The sequence below is a fragment of the Salvelinus alpinus genome, chromosome 2 (assembly GCF_045679555.1).
Source record: "Salvelinus alpinus chromosome 2, SLU_Salpinus.1, whole genome shotgun sequence".
Taxonomy (NCBI): Eukaryota; Metazoa; Chordata; class Actinopteri; order Salmoniformes; family Salmonidae; genus Salvelinus; species Salvelinus alpinus.
In genome coordinates this window covers 91,483,566-91,504,754 of record NC_092087.1, presented here as the reverse complement: position 1 = coordinate 91,504,754, position 21,189 = coordinate 91,483,566, and the positions used below count along the sequence as shown (strand labels likewise).

General features: G+C 44.5%; 1 protein-coding gene across 1 annotated transcript in view; it reads left to right on the top strand.

The window, feature by feature from the left end:
• LOC139568224 (glucagon receptor-like) overlaps window positions 1-10,352 on the top strand; it is a gene marked incomplete at its 5' end in the record, with an annotated part of 15,168 nt that extends 4,816 nt beyond the window's left edge. The window contains 7 exon segments of the mRNA XM_071389974.1: window positions 1-21; window positions 197-257; window positions 966-1,035; window positions 4,742-4,830; window positions 5,284-5,428; window positions 6,326-6,367; window positions 6,557-10,352. The exon segment at window positions 1-21 is cut by the window's left edge and continues 139 nt beyond it. Of these exon segments, the coding sequence (XP_071246075.1) occupies window positions 1-21; window positions 197-257; window positions 966-1,035; window positions 4,742-4,830; window positions 5,284-5,428; window positions 6,326-6,367; window positions 6,557-6,976 (848 nt within the window).
• Between the last annotated feature and the right edge of the window lie 10,837 nt (window positions 10,353-21,189).

Below are 21,189 nucleotides of genomic sequence, written 5' to 3'. Positions count from 1 at the left end.
TCTACCTCTTTATCGGCTGGGGTGAGGAGGGTGTGTGTGTGTGTGTGTGTGTGTGTGTGTGTGTGTGTGTGTGTGTGTGTGTGTGTGTGTGTGTGTGTGTGTGTGTGTGTGTGTGTGTGTGTGTGTGTGTGTGTGTGTGTGTGTTTAGATGTATGTGAGTGGTGATCCTCCCTCTCTCTTTTCTCCTTCTCATCAGGTGCTCCTCTGATATTCGTGTTGCCGTGGGTGATAGTCAAATACCTGTACGAGAATGAAGAGTGAGTGAATAAAATATTATTTATTAAATGTGTCGTTTCCATGGTAATGGAATGATGCTGAGACACATATTTTTCTTAGTAAACCATACAAGTCTCTACTTTGAACAAATGTTTATAGTAAATACAAAATGTAAACATTTACTGGAAAAACATCTGCACAGTTCCTCCTGTAAATGTGTTTTTGTGAAATGTTCTGTGTACATCGTTAAAAGCAGTCCTTGTGCATATAGAGTTGTATGAAATCAATGCTTTTTGTTTAGTATACATTTTAAAGTGAAAAATCTGATTCTCAGTGTCATTCGGTTACTGTGGAATTGCCCAAATATGATCAGTTAAAATCTGTGAGGTAAATCTCAGCTCACTGCTCACGATAACAACACCCACACGTAGCACGGGCTCCAGCAGGTATATCTCACTGGTCATCCACAAAGCCAGCACCCCCTTTGGCCGCCTTTCCTTCCAGTTCTCTGCTGCCAGTGACTGGAACGAATTAGAAAAATCGCTGAAGCTGGAGACTTACATTTCCCTCAGTAACTTTAAACATCAGCTATCTGAGCAGCTAACCGATCGCTGCAGCTGTACATAGTCCATCTGTAAATAGCCCACCCAATCTACCTACCTCATCCCCATATTGTTTTTATTTACTTTAAAAATGATGATGATGATGGTGGTAGTGATGATGTGGATGATGATGATGATGTTGTTTAGGTGCTGGGAGAGGAACATCAACATGGGTTACTGGTGGATTATACGTTCTCCCATCCTGTTAGCTTACCTGGTGAGTTCTCTCTCTCTATACTCCCCTTCTGGCTTCTCTCTCTCTCTCTCTCTCTCTCTCTCTCTCTCTCTCTCTCTCTCTCTCTCTCTCTTTTTCTCTCTCTCTTGCTCTCTCTCTCCCCCCCTCTCTCTTTCCCCCCCTTCTCTCACTCTCTCTCTCTCACTCTCTTCCACTCTATCCATTGATCTCTAGAGTATTTCAACATGAGTTACTATGATGCACAAATACTGATATATTAAGTTCAGTAACTAGAATATCGCATAAATCATAAATCTTAATTTTTATTTTAAACATTATACATTTTATAAATTCCAAGTCTTAAGTCTAAGTCTTAACTTCTTTGGGCTGCAAGCCCTAAGTCGGGCTCAATATGACAACAGCCACTTCAAGTGCAGGGCGCAAAATTCAAAAGATATTTTTTAGAAATATTTAACTTTCACACATTAACAAGTCCAATACAGCAAATGAAAGATAAACATCTTGTGAATCCAGCCAACATGTCCGCTTTTTAAAATGTTTTACAGCGAAAACACCACGTATATTTATGTTAGCTCACCACCAAATACAAAAAAGCACAGACATTTTTCACAGCACAGGTAGCTTGCACAAAACCAACCAAACTAACCAAGAACCAACCAAACTAACCAAGAAACAACTTCATCAGATGACAGTCTTATAACATGTTATACAAGAAATCTATGTTTTGTTCGAAATATTTGCATATTTCAGGTATAAATCATAGTTTTACATTGCAGCTGCAATCACAAATAGCACCAAAGCAGCTAGAACAATTACAGAGACCAAATTGAAATACCTAAATACTCATCATAAAACATTTATGAAAAATACATGGTGTACAGCAAATGAAAGACAAACATCTTGTGAATCCAGCCAATATTTCAGATTCTTTAAGTGTTTTACAGGGAAAACATAATATAGCATTATATTAGCTTACTACAATAGCCAACCACACAACTACATTGATTCAAGGCAACAGTAGCGATAGCGACAAAACCAGCAAAATATATTAATTATTTCACTAACCTTCATAAACTTCATCAGATGGCAGTCCTATAACATCATATTACACAATACATATATGGTTTGTTCGAAAATGTGCATATTTAGAGCTGAAATCCGTGGTTATACATTGTGAAAACGTAGCAACTATTTTCCAGAATCTCCGGATATATTTCTGACACTCACCTATTCTGACCAAATAACTATTCATAAACTTTACTAAAAAATACATGTTGTACAGGAAATGATAGATACACTAGTTCTTAATGCAATCGCCATGTTAGAATTCTAAAAATAACTTCAGTACGACATGCAGCTTACGTTATAGCGAGACAGCATCAAAACTCAAGGCGGAAAACACAACAACACATTTTCGACAGAAATAGGAAATAACATCATAAATGGGTCCTACTTTTGTTGAGCTTCCATCAGAATCTTGCACAAGGGGTCCTTTGTCCAGAACAATCGTTGTTTGGTTTTAGAATGTCCTTTTTCCCTCTCGAATTAGCAACCAAAACTAGCAAAGTGGCGCGAAGCTGTCCATCGTCACCAAACGCAGAGAACGGAACACGCCAAAACTCCCGAAAAATGTTCAATAATCTGATAAAACTATATTGAAAAAACATACTTTACGATGATATTGTCACATTTATCAAATAAAATCAAAGCCGGAGATAGTAGCCGTCTATAACGAAAGCTTTTCAGAAGCCAATGCTGATGTACTTCCTGCACCTTCCTGAACAAAGGAAATTGGGGTCATGTCATTCCAAGACCTCTCTTTTGACCATAGATATAGCTATACACTCCATTTCTTCTCTCACTGCCTATTGACATCTAGTGGAAGGCGTATGAAGTGCATGTATACTAATAGATTTCAAGCAGGTTAATAGGGAGGCCCTGGAACAGAGCCTCGATTTCAGATTTTTCACTTTCTGACAGGAAGTTCGCTGCAAAATGAGTTCTGTTTTACTCACAGATATAATTCAAACGGTTTTAGAAACTTGAGAGTGTTTTCTATCCAATAGTAATAATAATATGCATATTGTACGAGCAAGAATTGAGTACGAGGCCGTTTGAAATGGGCACCTTTCATCCAAGCTACTCAATACTGCCCCTGCAGCCATAATTAACCCACTTTAGCAGGTATTGATAAACGCAGTACTCATTGCACTAGCAGTCAGTGGAGGTAGGACTGCAAACACTGTAAGATGCTGCTTCTTCCTCCTGCATGAAGGAACCATTACACCTCATAGCGCATCTAACTGAGTAAATATCCTCCTGCATGAAGGAACCATTACACCTCATAGCACAACTAACTGAGTAATTATCCTCCAGCATGAAGGAACCATTACACCTCATAGCACAACTAACTGAGTAAATATCCTCCTGCATGAAGGAACCATTACACCTCATAGCATAACTAACTGAGTAATTATCCTCCTGCATGAAGGAACCATTACACCTCATAGCACAACTAACTGAGTAATTATCCTCCTGCATGAAGGAACCATTACACCTCATAGCACATCTAACTGAGTAATTATCCTCCTCCATGAAGGAACCATTACACCTCATAGCACAACTAACTGAGTAATTATCCTCCTGCATGAAGGAACCATTAGACATCATAGCACATCTAACTGAGTAATTATCCTCCTGCATGAAGGAACCATAACACCTCATAGCACAACTAACTGAGTAATTATCCTCCAGCATGAAGGGACCATTACACCTCATAGCACATCTAACTGAGTAATTATCCTCCAGCATGAAGGGACCATTACACCTCATAGCACAACTAACTGAGTAAATATCCTCCTGCATGAAGGAACCATTACACCTCATAGCACAACTAACTGAGTAAATATCCTCCTGCATGAAGGAACCATTACACCTCATAGCACAACTAACTGAGTAAATATCCTCCTGCATGAAGGAACCATTACACCTCATAGCACATCTAACTGAGTAAATATCCTCCTGCATGAAGGAACCATTACACCTCATAACACATCTAACTGAGTAAATATCCTCCTGCATGAAGGAACCATTACACCTCATAGCACATCTGTATCACGAGGTCTAAAAATGTTGAATTACCCACAATCCTCTAAAAACAGAGCCACTTGGCAAGTTGTTGCAAAAACAATTATTATGTTTAGAGTGAAAATTGACTCAATTAGACCCAGTATATTACATTTGAATTTACATTTACAATGTCATGTTTTTGAACACATTAAAAGGAAGTGAAGGTATTCAAATATTGACGTAAAACCAGAAACCTGCATTTTCATGTTAAAATCATAGATGTCGAGGGGTCATATTTACTTAGTGCCTGAATAATTTTTACAGTGACCATGTATGCTAGTAGAAGAAGTTATAGTTCTGGGAGACCCTGCCTATATCACACACACACAGACACACAGACAGACAGACAGACAGACAGACAGACAGACAGACAGACAGACAGACAGACAGACAGACAGACAGACAGACAGACAGACAGACAGACAGACAGACAGACAGACAGACAGACAGACAGACAGACAGACAGACAGACAGACAGACAGACAGACAGACAGACAGACAGACAGACAGACAGACAGACAGACAGACAGACTATGTTAATATTTAGGGTGGGCTTAATTTCTTTCTCCTTTTGTCTTTTTCTCGTTCTCTTTCTCAGATGAATTTCTTTATCTTCATCCGGATTATAAAGATCCTGATGTCGAAGCTCAAGGCCCATCAGATGAGATACACAGATTACAAGTTCAGGTGGTTGAGGACTACAAATCCCTCCATCCCATGTTCCCTTCTAAAGTCATGTACTTGATATATTAACAGGTTATAACGTTGTGTGTCTATTGTGTGGTTGGTCTCTGTAACATCCTCCTTTTATGACCCCAACTTTTTCTCTTGCACCTTCTGCCTCCTTCTTTCAATTTGATAACTCTCAATCAATTCAATTCAATTCAATTCAAGGGGCTTTATCAATCTCTCTCCCTCTCCATCTCTCTCATTCTCCTCCCCCTTTTCATTCTGTCGCCCTCCCCCCTTTCTCTTTCTCTCTCCCTTCTCTCTCACCTTCTCCCCCTTCTCTCTCTCCCTCATACTCTCTCACCTTCTCCCCCTTCTCTCTCTCCCCCCTTCTCTCTCTCCCCCTTCTCTCTCTCCCCCTTCTCTCTCTCTCTCTCTCTCTCTCTCTCTCTCTCTCTCTCTCTCTCTCAGGCTGGCTAAATCCACTCTGACCCTCATCCCTCTGCTGGGTATTCACGCCATCCTCTTCACCTTAGTCATCGATGAGTCCGTCCCCAAAGGTTCCAAGATGCGTCTCATCCGCCTCTTCTATGACCTCCTCTTCAACTCCTTCCAGGTCAGGAGATCAAACTTACATCACTTCCTGTATGGGCATCATCGGATGTGTCCCAAATGGCACCTTCTTCCCTATATAGTGCACTATTTTTGGCCAGGGCCCTATTCCCTATATAGTGCACTATTTTTGGCCAGGGCCCTATTCCCTATATAGTGCACTATTTTTGGCCAGGGCCCTGGTGTAAAGTACTAAAGTAAAAATACTTTAAAGTACTACTTAAGTAGTTTTTTTCGTATCTTTACTTTACTATTCATATTTTTGACAACTTTTACTTTTACTTCGTACATTTCCGCTGGCACCCAAAAGTACTCATTACATTCTGACAGGAAAAAGGTCAAATTCACACACTTATCAAGAGAACATCTCTTGTCATCCCTCCTGCCTCTGATCTGGCCGACTCACTAAACACACATGCTTTGTTTATAAATGATGTCTGAATGTTGGAGCGTGACCCTGGCTGTCCGTAAATTAAAACAACAAGAAAATCATGCCATTTGGTTTGCTTAATATAAGGAATTTGAAATGATTTATACTTTTACTTTTGATACGTAAGTATATTTTAGAAATTACATTTGCTTTTGATACTTAAGTTTGTTTAAAACCAAATACTTTTTTACTTTTACTCAAGTAGGATTTTTCTGGGTGACTTTCACTTTTACTTGAGTCATTTTCTATTAAGTCATCTTTACTTTTACTCAAGTATGACAATTGGATACTTTTTCTCCCACTGCTATTACTGTTCTCTACTTTGTCATGTATTTGTCTTGTATGTGGACCCCAGGAAGAGTTGCTGAGACATGTGCAGTAGCTAATGGGGATCCTAATTAACTAAACTAATGTGGTGTTACAGTGTGTTACCATGGTGATAAGGTGTTCTTAACCTCTCCCTCTCTACAGGGCCTACTGGTGGCCATCTTGTATTGTTTCGTCAACAAAGAGGTGAGTCTGAATCCCCTTTTCCCTCTCACCCCTCTCTCCCTCTCCGCCTCTCTCTCTTGTCTCCCCCCTCTTATAGAATCTTATCATTATCTGTCTTCATCTGCTCCGCTCTCTCTCTCTGTCTCTCTCTCTCCCTTTTTCCCTCCCTCCTCTCTCCTTCTCTCTCCCTCCATCTTTGTCTCTCTCCAGGTCCAGTCTGAGATGTTGAAAAAGTGGAAGAGGTGGAAGCTGGGTAAAGACATCGAGGAAGAGTACCGTCATACATACAGCCACACGCCTCACGTCAAGAGCGGCAGCATCGTCACCGGCAACCTGGCCGGTGTCCAAGACAACGGCAGCGACCCTAAAGACTCACAGTTAACCCCCAACCCCGACTACGACCCAGATCCTAACCCTGCCTCAACCTCCATCACCCCCAATGAGAGCAGTAGATTGGTGGGGTCCTGCCACAACAGGACGGATAAAGCAAAGACTCAAGCCTCCCTGCAGTGTCCCTCCACACCACACGGTGGCACTAACAACTGCAACACTCTGATGGAGGACGTTCGTCTGGAGGAGAGGGCGCAGAGTTATACACGCCCAGAGGAGGGCGCCGAAAGCAACTTCTGACCAACGGGGGAAGACCATCCCCGGACTATGGATTGATTGGTTGATTGATAGATAGATTGCTAAAGTGTTCTGGTGTAGAAAGAGACAACACACCTACTGGAGGGGACCGTTAATGCACTGCAGGTCCAGATCCTATGGATTGATTGGTTGGTTGATTGATTGATTGGTTGACTGCAGGTACAGAAGGCTTGATGGTCTGAAAATATGAAACATTTCACTGTTTCTTTTTCTGTGAACATATTTTGACCACACGGGATGGACCACGTTCCCCACTGTGTTCAGGACCTCAAGGAAATGTCTTCGTTGACCACGAACATCACGGTTGACGAGAACTACTGCTAAAGGAAAACTAGCAGGCCTGCTAGCTGTGTCCATGTGTACCCTCGCTCAACAACTCCCTGGCTGTGATCCGATTCTCCTCCCTTTTCTAGAAGTGTGCACTAGCACCCCCGTCAATAATTTAAAGCATAGGATTGGTATAGCTTCACATTGGCTGGAGGTATTTACCCACCATTTTCAAATTCATGTGAGAAAGTGTGTAAGTCCACACCGTGTGTCCCTGTTCTCTACTGCTACTGAGGCCCAAACGGAGCCCTATTCCCTATCTAGTGCACTACTTTAGACCAGAACTCTATTCCCTATATAGTGCACTACTTTGCACCAGAACCCTATTCCCTACTTAGTTTACTACTTTGAACCAGAACCCTATTCCCTATCTAGTGCACTACTTTAGACCAGAACCCTATTCCCTATAGAGTGCACTACTTTAGACAAGAGCCCTATTCCCTATATAGTGCACTACTTTTGCCCAGAGCCCTATTCCCTATATAGTGCACTACTTTTGACCAGAGCCCTATTCCCTATATAGTGCACTACTTTTGACCAGAGCCCTATTCCCTATATAGTGCACTACTTTTGACCAGAGCCCTATTCCCTATATAGTGCACTACTTTAGACCGGAGCCCTATTCCCTATATAGTGCACTACTTTTGACCAGAGCCCTATTCCCTATATAGTGCACTACTTTTGACCAGAGCCCTATTCCCTATATAGTGCACTACTTTTGACCAGAGCCCTATTCCCTATATAGTGCACTACTTTTGACCAGAGCCCTATTCCCTATCTAGTGCACTACTTTAGACCAGAGCCCTATTCCCTATATAGTGCACTACTTTTGCCCAGAGCCCTATTCCCTATATAGTGCACTACTTTTGACCAGAGCCCTATTCCCTATATAGTGCACTACTTTTGACCAGAGCCCTGTATAATGCATAGAGTGCCATTTGAAAGACCAGCTCTGTGGTTCTGTATGACCCTCAGCAGCCACCGTACTTCACTGTCGGCCAGCACAGTTTAGTTTAGTTCAGCACGTTCCTACCAAAACAACCATGGAGACGTCTTGTTGATAACATCTTGCATAATTTAACCATTTATATTATTGATCTAATCCGTGTCAAAATAAGTGACATTTACACAGATTTACACACACACACGCACACACGCACACACACACACACACACACACACACACACACACACACACACACACACACACACACACACACACACACACACACACACACACACACACAGACACACACACAGACACACACACACACACACACACACACACACACACACACACACACACACACACACACACACACACACACACACACACACACACACACACACACACACACACACGTTCCTCCCAGAGCGTTCTATCTCTGCCCTCTCAGGCCAGGACAGGACTAGATCAGAACACCCCAGAGAACAGACTCAGCTGTGGAAAAACAGGACATTCTAGAATGTTGCCAGGTCTGTCTGGCATTCTGACAGACATTTCTGGAACCCCCAAGGATTATGGGACTGTGGAGGACGGGACCTCTCACTGTCTCTCTGAGAGGATTATGGGTAGTTTGTTTGGGTGCAATTTTTTGGGAGTGAATATTGAGTTTCACCATGAACTGTTGGCCCCATTTCAGTGGACAGACAGAGAAACGGACAGAGAAACGGACAGAGAAACAGACAGAGAAACAGACAGAGAAACAGACAGAGAAACAGACAGAGAAACAGACTGAGAAACAGACTGAGAAACAGACTGAGAAACAGACTGAGAAACAGACTGAGAAACAGACTGAGAAACAGACTGAGAAACAGACAGAGAAACAGACAGAGAAACAGACAGAGAAACAGACAGAGAAACAGACAGAGAAACAGACAGAGAAACAGACAGAGAAACAGACAGACTGTATAAAATGTAGGTTATTCAGGTTCTATAAGGACAGCCATTCCATCGACCGCCAATCAGACATAAGGATGCATCATACCAGCTCTTACCTCCAGGGGGACTATAAGAGATGAGGTACCCCCCTCCCCCCTCCATGCACCCCTCCCCCCTATGCCCTCTTCCTCTTTTTGTTGACCCGACATATTCTGTCAGAATGTCTGTATGGTTGTGGACTAATGGAGACATGACAATGTCTGTTCATATAGATGGTGAAGATACAAGGCTTTCTGTTTCTGTGGATGTTTTGTTCTGTGACCTCACCGTGCAGGAAAACCTCTAGGTCGTAGGTCCTGGAGAAACTCCTGTGCTTGTGATCTATCCCAGCGTTTCTCAGACTAATCCGAGCTTGATGATGCACAAGGCTAATACCCAATAGGAGCGAGTTTGGGAGACGCTGTTCTGTCCTCACTCAACCCACGCACAGTGTGCGAGGGCGTCGTCATCATGAGTAGGGCCCAGAGGATTTCCTGACTACGTTAACCAGGAACGAACTCTGCAATCCCATTGTTATTAACTAACACCAGCTAAAGGCCTGGGCCTGTATTCACAAAGCATCTCCTGAGTGGCGCAGTGCCAGACATCACTACAGACACCCTGGTTTGAATCCAGGCTGTATCACAACTGGCCGTGATTGGGAGTCCCATAGGGTGGCACACAATTGGCTCAGCGTTGTCCGGGTTTGGCCGGGGTAGGCTGTATTTGTAAATAAGAATTTGTTCTTAACTGACTTGCCTAGTTAAATAAAGGTTAAATAAAGGTTCCATTTCAGAGTATAAATGCTGATCTAGGATCAGGTCCCCCCTGTCCATGTAATCTTATTTGTTATGTTCTGAAAGGCAAACCTGATTCTAGATCAGCACTCCTGCTCCTGTTCTTAGCCGTATTGTGAATACAGGCCCTGGATAGGTCCCGTGGACAGGGTGAACTCCTGTCTCTAGCCTACTCATGACGTGATGTCTCCATGATGTGTAGAATGTACATACCAAGTTCTTAAACAGAGGAATGAAATATGTTGTTTTGTGTTGCGTTAGAAGTCGACATGATTCGAAAGATTGTAATGATTAAAAGAGATGACCAACTGACCATCAAGACTGTTCTTTCTCTTCTGCATTCCAAAGGTCACCCTATTCCCTATCTAGTGCACTGCTTTTGACTAGAACCCTATTCCCTATATCTAGTGCACTACTTTTGACACTGAGCTCTATTCCCTATACAGTGCAGTAATTTTGGCACAGAGCCCTATTCCCTATGTAGTGCACTACTTTAGACCAGAGCCCTAGTCCCTATATAGTGCACTACTTTAGACCAGAGCCCTAGTCCCTAGTGCACTACTTTTGACCAGAGTCGTATTCCCTATATAGTGCACTACTTTAGACCAGAGCCCTATGGGCTATAGTGAAGAGAATTCCATTTGGGACACAACATCTGTCATCAGGTGGTTTACACAAAGGCACCAATCAGTTGTTTGTATGTACACATACGTATCATTCTACACAATTGTTTCACCAACCATTCACCAATGATTGATTGATTATTTCCCTCTGAGGTCCTCATTACAATGCTGATATAATGATCTCAATGCTGGTATAATGATCTCAATGCTGGTATAATGATCTCAATGCTGGTATAATGATCTCAATGCTGGTATAATGATCTCAATGCTGGTATAATGATCTCAATGCTGGTATAATGATCTCAATGCTGGTATAATGATCTCAATGCTGGTATAATGATCTCAATGCTGGTATAATGATCTCAATGCTGGTATAATGATCTCAATGCTGGTATAATGATCTCAATGCTGGTATAATGATCTCAATGTGGTGTAATGAAAACCTGCTTCATTCTTTCTGTGTGTCAGCGGTTCACTTCTCCTGAAGAGGAAGACGAGCAGGACTTTATTGTCCGGGCCCACTGGACACACACTGGTTGATTCAGCGTCGCCTCCGCCTCATTTCAATGAAATGACTTTGAACCGGAGTGGAACAGACGTTGAATTGACTTCTGTGCATTGTGGGAACGTACAGAAGGTCCAAAGGAAATGTTTCCTTCTGCTTTAACCCAAAAACCCTCTGAACTTCTGATCAATTTATCACTTTCATTATTACCATGTTGTTCAGCAGTCTGTCCTTTCTGTCCGTTGGCAGCGAGCCTCTGTTACCACGGTACTGCCAAGGAGAAACCAAGAGACAAGACAAGACCATGAATCTAATGTGTCAACGTCAATATTTTCCAGGAAAGAAGAACGAAAGAAGATGAAAGAGAAGAAAGAAAAGAACTTGGCATTTCCAAAGAGCACGTTGTGACACGTGCTGACAATCTCACTGGCGACACCTTACAACAGTGACAGACAGTGTCGTTATGGACCCAGAATCCTGTCCAAACGTCAGAGGAATGACGGCATTCTAACCTAACAGCACTTCAATCTGACTCCGTATCAGGTGTCTTTAAATGCGAGACGCCCTGTTTGTCTCTGACGGATCTAGCCAGGGCCAGGTAGTAAGCCAGGTAGTAAGCCGGGTAGTAAGCCAGGTAGTAAGCCGGGTAGTAAGCCGGGTAGTAAGCCGGGTAGTAAGCCAGGTAGTAAGCCAGGTAGTAAGCCAGGTAGTAAGCCGGGTAGTAAGCCGGGTAGTAAGCCGGGTAGTAAGCCAGGTAGTAAGCCAGGTAGTAAGTCGGGTAGTAAGCCAGGTAGTAAGCCGGGTAGTAAGCCGGGTAGTAAGCCAGGTAGTAAGCCGGGTAGTAAGCCGGGTAGTAAGCCAGGTAGTAATCCGGGTAGTAAGCCGGGTAGTAAGCCAGGTAGTAATCCAGGTAGTAATCCAGATAGTAATCCAGGTAGTAAGCCAGGTAGTAATCCAGGTAGTAATCCAGGTAGTAAGCCAGGTAGTAAGCCAGGCATCACCAGTCTCAGAGACTATAATGTACACCTGTCTGAAATAAAGCCTCATAACAATGTCTACATACTACGGGCTGATTCTAGACATCAGAGTTCTAGCAGTACATGAACTGAGTCACTTAAAAGCAGAGGGATCCAGTTGGAAACACAAGCAGCACTTCTAAATGATGAAAGTAGTCGATCAAAGAGTTACTGTGTAAACAAAGAACGTATTTTCTCTAATCAAAAATGTGTGTGTGTGTGTGTGACTGTATGTGTGTGCGTGCGCGCACGTGTTTCTGTGTGTGAGTGTTTGTGTGTCTGTCTGTCTGTCTGTCTGTCTGTCTGTCTGTCTGTCTGTCTGTCTGTCTGTCTGTCTGTCTGTCTGTCTGTCTGTCTGTCTGTCTGTCTGTCTGTCTGTCTGTCTGTCTGTCTGTCTGTCTGTCTGTCTGTCTGTCTGTCTGTCTGTCTGTCTGTCTGTGTGTGTCCGTGTGTGCGTGTGTCCGTGTGTGCGTGTGTCCGTGTGTGTGTGTGTGTGTGTACAGTGGGGGTGGAACATTGCAGCCCCATCAGACTCAGTAACAGAACAGTCACCAGTGTTCTTAAAATCCAGGATCAGGTTCTATCACCACGGTAACACTGGTCACTCAGACCCTCCGCCCTCCCTCCTCTCTCTTCCCACCCATGTAGAATATAGATATTGTAGATATTGTAGAATATTTATATTGTAGATATTGTAGAATGTTGATATTGTAGATATTGTAGAATATAGATATTGTAGATATTGTAGAATGTAGGTACTGTAGGTATTATAGAATATAGATTTTGTAGGTATTGTAGGGTAGCGTCCTGAATGGCACCCTATTCCCTATATAGTGCACGTATGAGGATCAGAGCCCGATGGTTCCTGGTCTAAAGTAGTGTACTATGATGGTCAGAGCCCGATGGTTCCTGGTCTAAAGTAGTGTACTATGATGGTCAGAGCCCGATGGTTCCTGGTCTAAAGTAGTGTACTATGATGGTCAGAGCCCGATGGTTCCTGGTCTAAAGTAGTGTACTATGATGGTCAGAGCCCGATGGTTCCTGGTCTAAAGTAGTGCACTATGATGGTCAGAGCCCGATGGTTCCTGGTCTAAAGTAGTGTACTATGATGGTCAGAGCCCGATGGTTCCTGGTCTAAAGTAGTGTACTATGATGGTCAGAGCCCGATGGTTCCTGGTCTAAAGTAGTGCACTATGATGGTCAGAGCCCTATGGTTCCTGGTCTAAAGTAGTGCACTATGATGGTCAGAGCCCGATGGTTCCTGGTCTAAAGTAGTGTACTATGATGGTCAGAGCCCTATGGTTCCTGGTCTAAAGTAGTGTACTATGATGGTCAGAGCCCGATGGTTCCTGGTCTAAAGTAGTGTACTATGATGGTCAGAGCCTGATGGTTCCTGGTCTAAAGTAGTGTACTATGATGGTCAGAGCCCTATGGTTCCTGGTCTAAAGTAGTGTACTATGATGGTCAGAGCCCTATGGTTCCTGGTCTAAAGTAGTGTACTATGATGGTCAGAGCCCGATGGTTCCTGGTCTAAAGTAGTGTACTATGATGGTCAGAGCCTGATGGTTCCTGGTCTAAAGTAGTGTACTATGATGGTCAGAGCACTATGGTTCCTGGTCTAAAGTAGTGCACTATGATGGTCAGAGCCTGATGGTTCCTGGTCTAAAGTAGTGTACTATGATGGTCAGAGCCCTATGGTTCCTGGTCTAAAGTAGTGTACTATGATGGTCAGAGCCTGATGGTTCCTGGTCTAAAGTAGTGTACTATGATGGTCAGAGCCCGATGGTTCCTGGTCTAAAGTAGTGTACTATGATGGTCAGAGCCTGATGGTTCCTGGTCTAAAGTAGCGTACTATGATGGTCAGAGCCTGATGGTTCCTGGTCTAAAGTAGTGCACTATGATGGTCAGAGCCCGATGGTTCCTGGTCTAAAGTAGTGCACTATGATGGTCAGAGCACTATGGTTCTTGGTCTAAAGTAGTGTACTACGATGGTCAGAGCCTGATGGTTCCTGGTCTAAAGTAGTGCACTATGATGGTCAGAGCCCGATGGTTCCTGGTCTAAAGTAGTGCACTATTGAATAGGGTGCCGTTTGTAACGCATGTAACTGTCTGTATATTGGTGATGGATGTTTCATTAAGGCCTAATGAACAGTGTGTGTAACATCCATTATATTGGACATAGATAGATGGTGGTGGGTGAATGTGTTGTTTTGAAGGCTGAGGAGAATTTATGTAACGCTGATGAGTTTTAAACCTCTGTCCTCTCTTCTCAAAATTAGTTTTAAACCTCTGTCCTCTCTTCTCAAAATTAGTTTTAACCCTCTGTCCTCTCTCCTCAAAATTAGTTTTAACCCTCTGTCCTCTCTCCTCAAAATTAGTTTTAACCCTCTGTCCTCTCTCCTTAAAATTAGTTTTAACCCTCTGTCCTCTCTTCTCAAAATTAGTTTTAAACCTCTGTCCTCTCTTCTCAAAATGAGTTTTAAACCTCTGTCCTCTCTTCTCAAAATTAGTTTTACCCCTCTGTCCTCTCTCCTCAAAATGAGTTTTAACCCTCTGTCCTCTCTTCTCAAAAATAGTTTTACCCCTCTGTCCTCTCTCCTCAAAATTAGTTTTAACCCTCTGTCCTCTCTCCTCAAAATGAGTTTTAAACCTCTGTCCTCTCTCCTCAAAATTAGTTTTACCCCTCTGTCCTCTCTCCTCAAAATGAGTTTTAAACCTCTGTCCTCTCTTCTCAAAATTAGTTTTAAACTTCTGTCCTCTCTTCTCAAAATTAGTTTTAACCCTCTGTCCTCTCTCCTCAAAATTAGTTTTAAACCTCTGTCCTCTCTCCTCAAAATTAGTTTTACCCCTCTGTCCTCTCTCCTCAAAATTAGTTTTAAACCTCTGTCCTTTCTTCTCAAAATTAGTTTTAAACCTCTGTCCTCTCTCCTCAAAATTTGTTTTAACCCTCTGTCCTCTCTCCTCAAAATTTGTTTTAACCCTCTGTCCTCTCTCCTCAAAATGAGTTTTAAACCTCTGTCCTCTCTCCTCAAAATGAGTTTTAACCCTCTGTCCTCTCTTCTCAAAATGAGTTTTAAACCTCTGTCCTCTCTCCTCAAAATGAGTTTTAACCCTCTGTCCTCTCTTCTCAAAATGAGTTTTAAATCTCTGTCCTCTCTTCTCAAAATTTGTTTTAACCCTCTGTCCTCTCTCCTCAAAATGAGTTTTAACCCTCTGTCCTCTCTCCTCAAAATTAGTTTTAACCCTCTGTCCTCTCTCCTCAAAATTAGTTTTAACCCTCTGTCCTCTCTTCTCAAAATTAGTTTTAACCCTCTGTCCTCTCTCCTCAAAATTAGTTTTAACCCTCTGTCCTCTCTCCTCAAAATTTGTTTTAAACCTCTGTCCTCTCTCCTCAAAATTAGTTTTAACCCTCTGTCCTCTCTCCTCAAAATTAGTTTTACCCCTCTGTCCTCTCTTTTCAAATCCCTCGACCCAAATTGTCCTCTCTACCCAAATAAATGCACCTACATGACTTTCCTTACACTTTCTATCCTCTCTTCTTAAATTAGTTTAAAACCTTCCATCTTCAAATTACTCTCTTTTTAAAAAATAAATATTTGACACCCACAGTGACCTTCAGTGTGATGATGTTGTTCTCTTGAGACAAGATGTTGTTCATTGTGACATCACCCGCCCTACTGTTCTCCTGTATTCCGAGCTGCAGTAGTTGCTATGTGTTCTGTCTGTGCATTATGACGTCATGGCTGTGTGTTCTGTTGTGAATCAGACAGTAGTTAATGAGCCCAGAGTGTTGTTGTTTGAGCCTTTAAGGCCTGATTAATCCACTGCTCTTATCTGGGCTCTGCCACTCTGCTCTGTTTCAACATTGAAACAAGACCCCATTCATCTTAAACCACATGTGTACCCTGTTTACAGACACGCACACGCAAACACACACACTCACGCACAGTCCATCCATCTGGAGCTGTACGTGTTCAGCGTTTCTCAGTGTTTTGTTAGTCAGTGTTTAGTCAGCGTTTCAATTGATGACCAAAACTTTGGATAACCCCACATTTCCAGGTCAGCTCCCTACTTAATCATTGTGTGGTGGGTGTGTAAGTGTGTGTGTGTGCGTGCGTGCGTGCGCCTGCCTCTGTGTGTGTGTGTGTGTGTGTGTGTGTGTGTGCATCTGTGTGTGTGTGTTTCTATGCAGTTTGCCGTCAATAATAATGAGTCACCCCATAAACTGAAAACATGGAACAAGGACTATTCCAGTATTCCATCAGGTGGAATGTATCACCACATATGGCATAGAACCTACATCCCCATTTAGAGGGGGAGAAGGGGTTTTAAGAACCACATGGGGAACGTTCTCTGGTTGCCTAGCGCCAGCTGAGATCAAGGCTATAGTCCTCCTACCCATTGATACAGCAGCACTCTGACCCTCATATCAATCTGAGTCCCAAATAGCACCCTATTCCCTACATAGTGCACTACTTTGACCAGATGGGCCCTGTCCAAAAGTATTATAAGGGGAGTAGGGTGTCAGTTGTGACGCAGCCTGTGTCTTTTCAGAAGGAGAGCGTAACCTGACAGTTCTCTATGTGGGTTTCCTGTGGCCGTCTGAACAGTGATAGACATCCTTGAGTTAGCAGGGAGAGTGTGTTCAACTGTCCTCCTCTTCACTTAATCCCCACCATCCCCTGACTGACTAGTACATGTACATCTATAATGTGGAGTGAGAGAGAGGAAGAGAGAGAGAGAGAGAGGGAGGGAGAGGGAGAGAGGGGGAGAGAGAGGGAGGGAGGGAGGGAGTGAGAGAGAGAGGGAGGGAGGGGGAGAGAGAGAGAGAGAGGGAGAGGGAGAGAGGGGGAGAGAGAGGGAGGGAGGGGGAGAGAGAGGGAGGCAGGGAGTGTGTGTTCAACTGTCCTCCTCTTCACTTAACCCCCACCATTCCCTGACTGACTAGTACATGTACATCTATAATGTGGAGTGAGAGAGAGGAAGAGAGAGAGAGAGAGAGGGAGGGAGAGGGAGAGAGGGGGAGAGAGAGGGAGGGAGGGAGGGAGTGAGAGAGAGAGGGAGGGAGGGGGAGAGAGAGAGAGAGAGGGGGAGAGAGAGGGAGGGAGGGGGAGAGAGAGGGAGGGAGGGAGTGTGTGTTCAACTGTCCTCCTCTTCACTTAACCCCCACCATCCCCTGACTGACTAGTACATGTACATCTATAATGTGGAGTGAGAGAGAGGAAGAGAGAGAGAGAGAGAGGGAGGGAGAGGGAGAGAGGGGGAGAGAGAGGGAGGGAGGGAGGGAGTGAGAGAGAGAGGGAGGGAGGGAGGGGGAGAGAGAGAGGGAGAGGGAGAGAGGGGGAGAGAGAGGGAGGGAGGGGGAGAGAGAGGGAGGCAGGGAGTGTGTGTTCAACTGTCCTCCTCTTCACTTAACCCCCACCATCCCCTGACTGACTAGTACATGTACATCTATAATGTGGAGTGAGAGAGAGGAAGAGAGAGAGAGAGAGAGGGAGGGAGAGGGAGAGAGGGGGAGAGAGAGGGAGGGAGGGAGGGAGGGAGGGAGGGAGGGAGGGAGGGAGGGAGGGAGGGAGGGAGGGAGGGAGGGAGGGAGGGAGTGAGAGAGAGAGGGAGGGAGGGGGAGAGAGAGAGAGAGAGGGAGAGGGAGAGAGGGGGAGAGAGAGGGAGGGAGGGGGAGAGAGAGGGAGGGAGGGAGTGTGTGTTCAACTGTCCTCCTCTTCACTTAACCCCCACCATTCCCTGACTGACTAGTACATGTACATGAAATCTATAATGTGGAGCGAAAGAGAGGGAGAGAGAGAGAGAGAGAGAGGGAGAGAGAGAGAGGGAGAGAGAGAGAGGGAGAGAGAGGGAGGGAGAGAGGGAGGGAGAGAGAGAGAGAGAGAGAGGGAGAGAGAGAGAGGGAGAGAGAGGGAGGGAGGGAGAGAGGGAGGGAGAGAGAGAGAGAGAGAGAGAGAGAGAGAGAGAGAGGGAGGGAAAGAGAGGGGGGGGTGAAGGGAGGTAAGAGAGAGGGGGAAGGGGGAGAGGGAGGGGGAGGGAGAGCGAGAGGGGGTGAAGGGAGGTGAGAGAGAGGGGGAGAGGGAGGGGGAGGGAGAGCGAGAGGGGGGTGAAGGGAGGTGAGAGAGAGGGGGAGGGAGAGAGAGAGGGGGGTGAAGGGAGGTGAGAGAGAGGGGGAGAGAGAGGGGGAGGGAGAGAGAGAGGGGGTGAAGGGAGGTGAGAGAGAGGGGAAAAGAAAAAGAAACGGATGGAGGGAAGAACAGAGAGAAAGAAGGAGGAAGAGCGAGAGAGAGAGAGAGAGAGAGAGAGAGAGAGAGAGAGAAAGGGGGAACAAAGGATGGTGAGAGAGAGAGTTGAAAAGAGAGATAAAAGGATGGAGGGAAGAGGGAAAAAAGAGAGAGAGATGGGTCGGTAAAGAGAGAGAGGTGGGTGGGTAAAGAGGGAATGATTTTTAATTAAAGGAGTCATATGCTGCCATCGTCTCAACAAATGGATTCACTGATGACTGATGGAATGATAAAATAGATTAAAAAGTGGAATCAATCATTCACATAGTGTGTGTGTGTGTGTGTGTGTGTGTGTGTGTGTGTGTGTGTGTGTGTGTGTGTGTGTGTGTGTGTGTGTGTGTGTGTGTGTGTGTGTGTGTGTGTGTGTGTGTGTGTGTGTGTGTGTGTGTGTGTGTGTGTGTGTGTGTGTGTGTGTGTGTGTGTCCATCACTTGAATGACATTTCCCCATTGAAACTAGTTCATTAAATATTGATAGTTGCATTAACTGGTCTCAACTGGAATGTCTTCTGATTCTGAATGAACATGAACGTCATGCTGTACTGTTGTCACAATAACAGAATTTTGGCTTCAGTACCGATATCATCACGATACTCGATACCAAAATGATACCAAATCTATGCTACATATTAGCCAATTAATGAAGTGAATTAATAAAGTTTTGGGTGATAATCAGCTTTGAAATCAGCATATTTTGCGTTATGGTTAGGAAATTATCACAAACAAAGTTTTGAATCAAATCAAATCACATGTTATTTGTCACATGCGCCGAATACAACAGGTGTAGTAGACCTTACAGTGAAATGCTAACTTACAAGCCCTTAACCAACGATGCAGTTTTCAGAAAATACCTAAAAAAATTATAATTTAAAAAAGTCAGAGATAAGAAAAATAAATAATTAAAGAGCAGCTGTAAATAACAATAGCGGGGCTGTATACAGGGGGTACCGGTACAGAGTCAATGTGTCAATGTGCGGGTGCACCGGTGTCGAGGTAATTGAGATAGTTATGTACATGCAGAATGTTGAAGTGGCTATGCATAGACAATAACAGAGAGTAGCAGCAGCGTATGGCGGGGGGGGGGGGGGGGATATCCATTTAGTCTGGGTAGCCATTTGATTAGCTGTTCAGGAGTCTTATGGTTTAGGGGTAGAAGCTGTTTAGAAGCCTCTTGGACCTAGACTTGGCACTCCGGTACCGCTTACAGTGCGGTAGCAGAGAGAACAGTTTATGATTAGGGTGGCTGGAGTCTTTGACGATGTGTAGGGCCTTCCTCTGACACCGCCTGGTATGGAGGTCCTGGATGGCAGGAAGCTTGGCCCCGGTAATGTACTGGGCCGTACGCACTACCCTCTGTGGTGCCTTGCGGTCAGAGGCCCAGCAACCCGTCAGGATGCTCTCGATAGTGCAGCTCTAAAATCTTTTGAGGATCTGAGGACCCATGCTAAATCTTTCAGTCTCCTGAGGGGGAATAGGTCTTGTCGTGCCCTCTTCACAACTATCTTGGTGTGCATGGACCATGTTCGTTTGTTGTTGATGTGGACACCAAGGAACTTGAAGCTATCAACTTGCTCCACTACAGCCCTGTCGATGAGAATGGGGTGTGCTCGGTCCTCATTTTCATGTAGTCCACAATCATCTCCTTTGCCTTGATCACGTTGAGGGAGAGGTTGTTGGCCTTGCACCACACGGTCAGGTCTCTGACCTCCTCCCTATAGGCTGTCTCATCGTTGTCGGTGCAGATCACTGTTGTGTCAACAGCAAACTTAATGATGGTGTTGGAGTTGTGCCTGGCCATGCAGTCATGAGTGAACAGGAGGGGACTGAGCACGCACCCCCGAGGGGCCCCCGGGTTGAGGATCAGCGTTGCGGATGTGTTGTTACCTACCCTTACCACCTGAGAGCGGTCCGTCAGGAATTCTAGGATCCAGTTGCAGAGGGAGCTGTTTATTCCCAGGGTCCTTAGCTTAGTGATGAGCTTGAGGGAACTATGGTGTTGAATGCTGAGCTGTAGTCAATGAATATCATTCTCACATAGGTGTTCCTTTTGTCCAGGAGTTTCAGGGATAATGGTGTTGATGTGAGCCATGACCAGCCTTTCAAAGCATTTTATGGCTACAGATGTGAGTGCTACGGGTCAGTAGTCATTTAGGCAGGTTGCCGTTGTGTTCTTGGGCACAGGGACTATGGTGGTCTGCTTGAAACATGTTGGTATTACAGACTCAGACAGGGAGAGGTTGAAAATGTCAGTGAAGACCTTTGCCATTTGGTCAGTGCATGCTCGGAGTACATGTCCTGGTAATGCGTCTGGCCCAGTGGCCTTGTGAATGTTGACCTGTTTAAAGATCTTACTCACATCGGCTGCGGAGAGCGTGATCATACAGTCGTCCGGAACAGCTGATGCTCTCATGCATGTTTCAGTGTTACTTGCCTCGAAGCGAGCATAAAAGTTATTTAGCTCATCTGGTAGGCTCGAGTCACTGGGCAGCTCTCAGCTGTGCTTTACTTTGTAGTCTGTAATAGTTTGCAAGCCCTGCCACATCCGACTACCGTCCGAGCCGGTGTAGTAGGATTCAATCTTAGTCCTGCATTGACGCTTTGCCTGTTTGATGGTTCGTCGAAGGGCGTAGCAGGATTTCTTATAAGCTTTCAGGTTAGAGTCCCGCTCCTTGAAAGGGGCAACTCTACTCGTTAGCTCAGTGAGATTGTTGCCTGTAATCC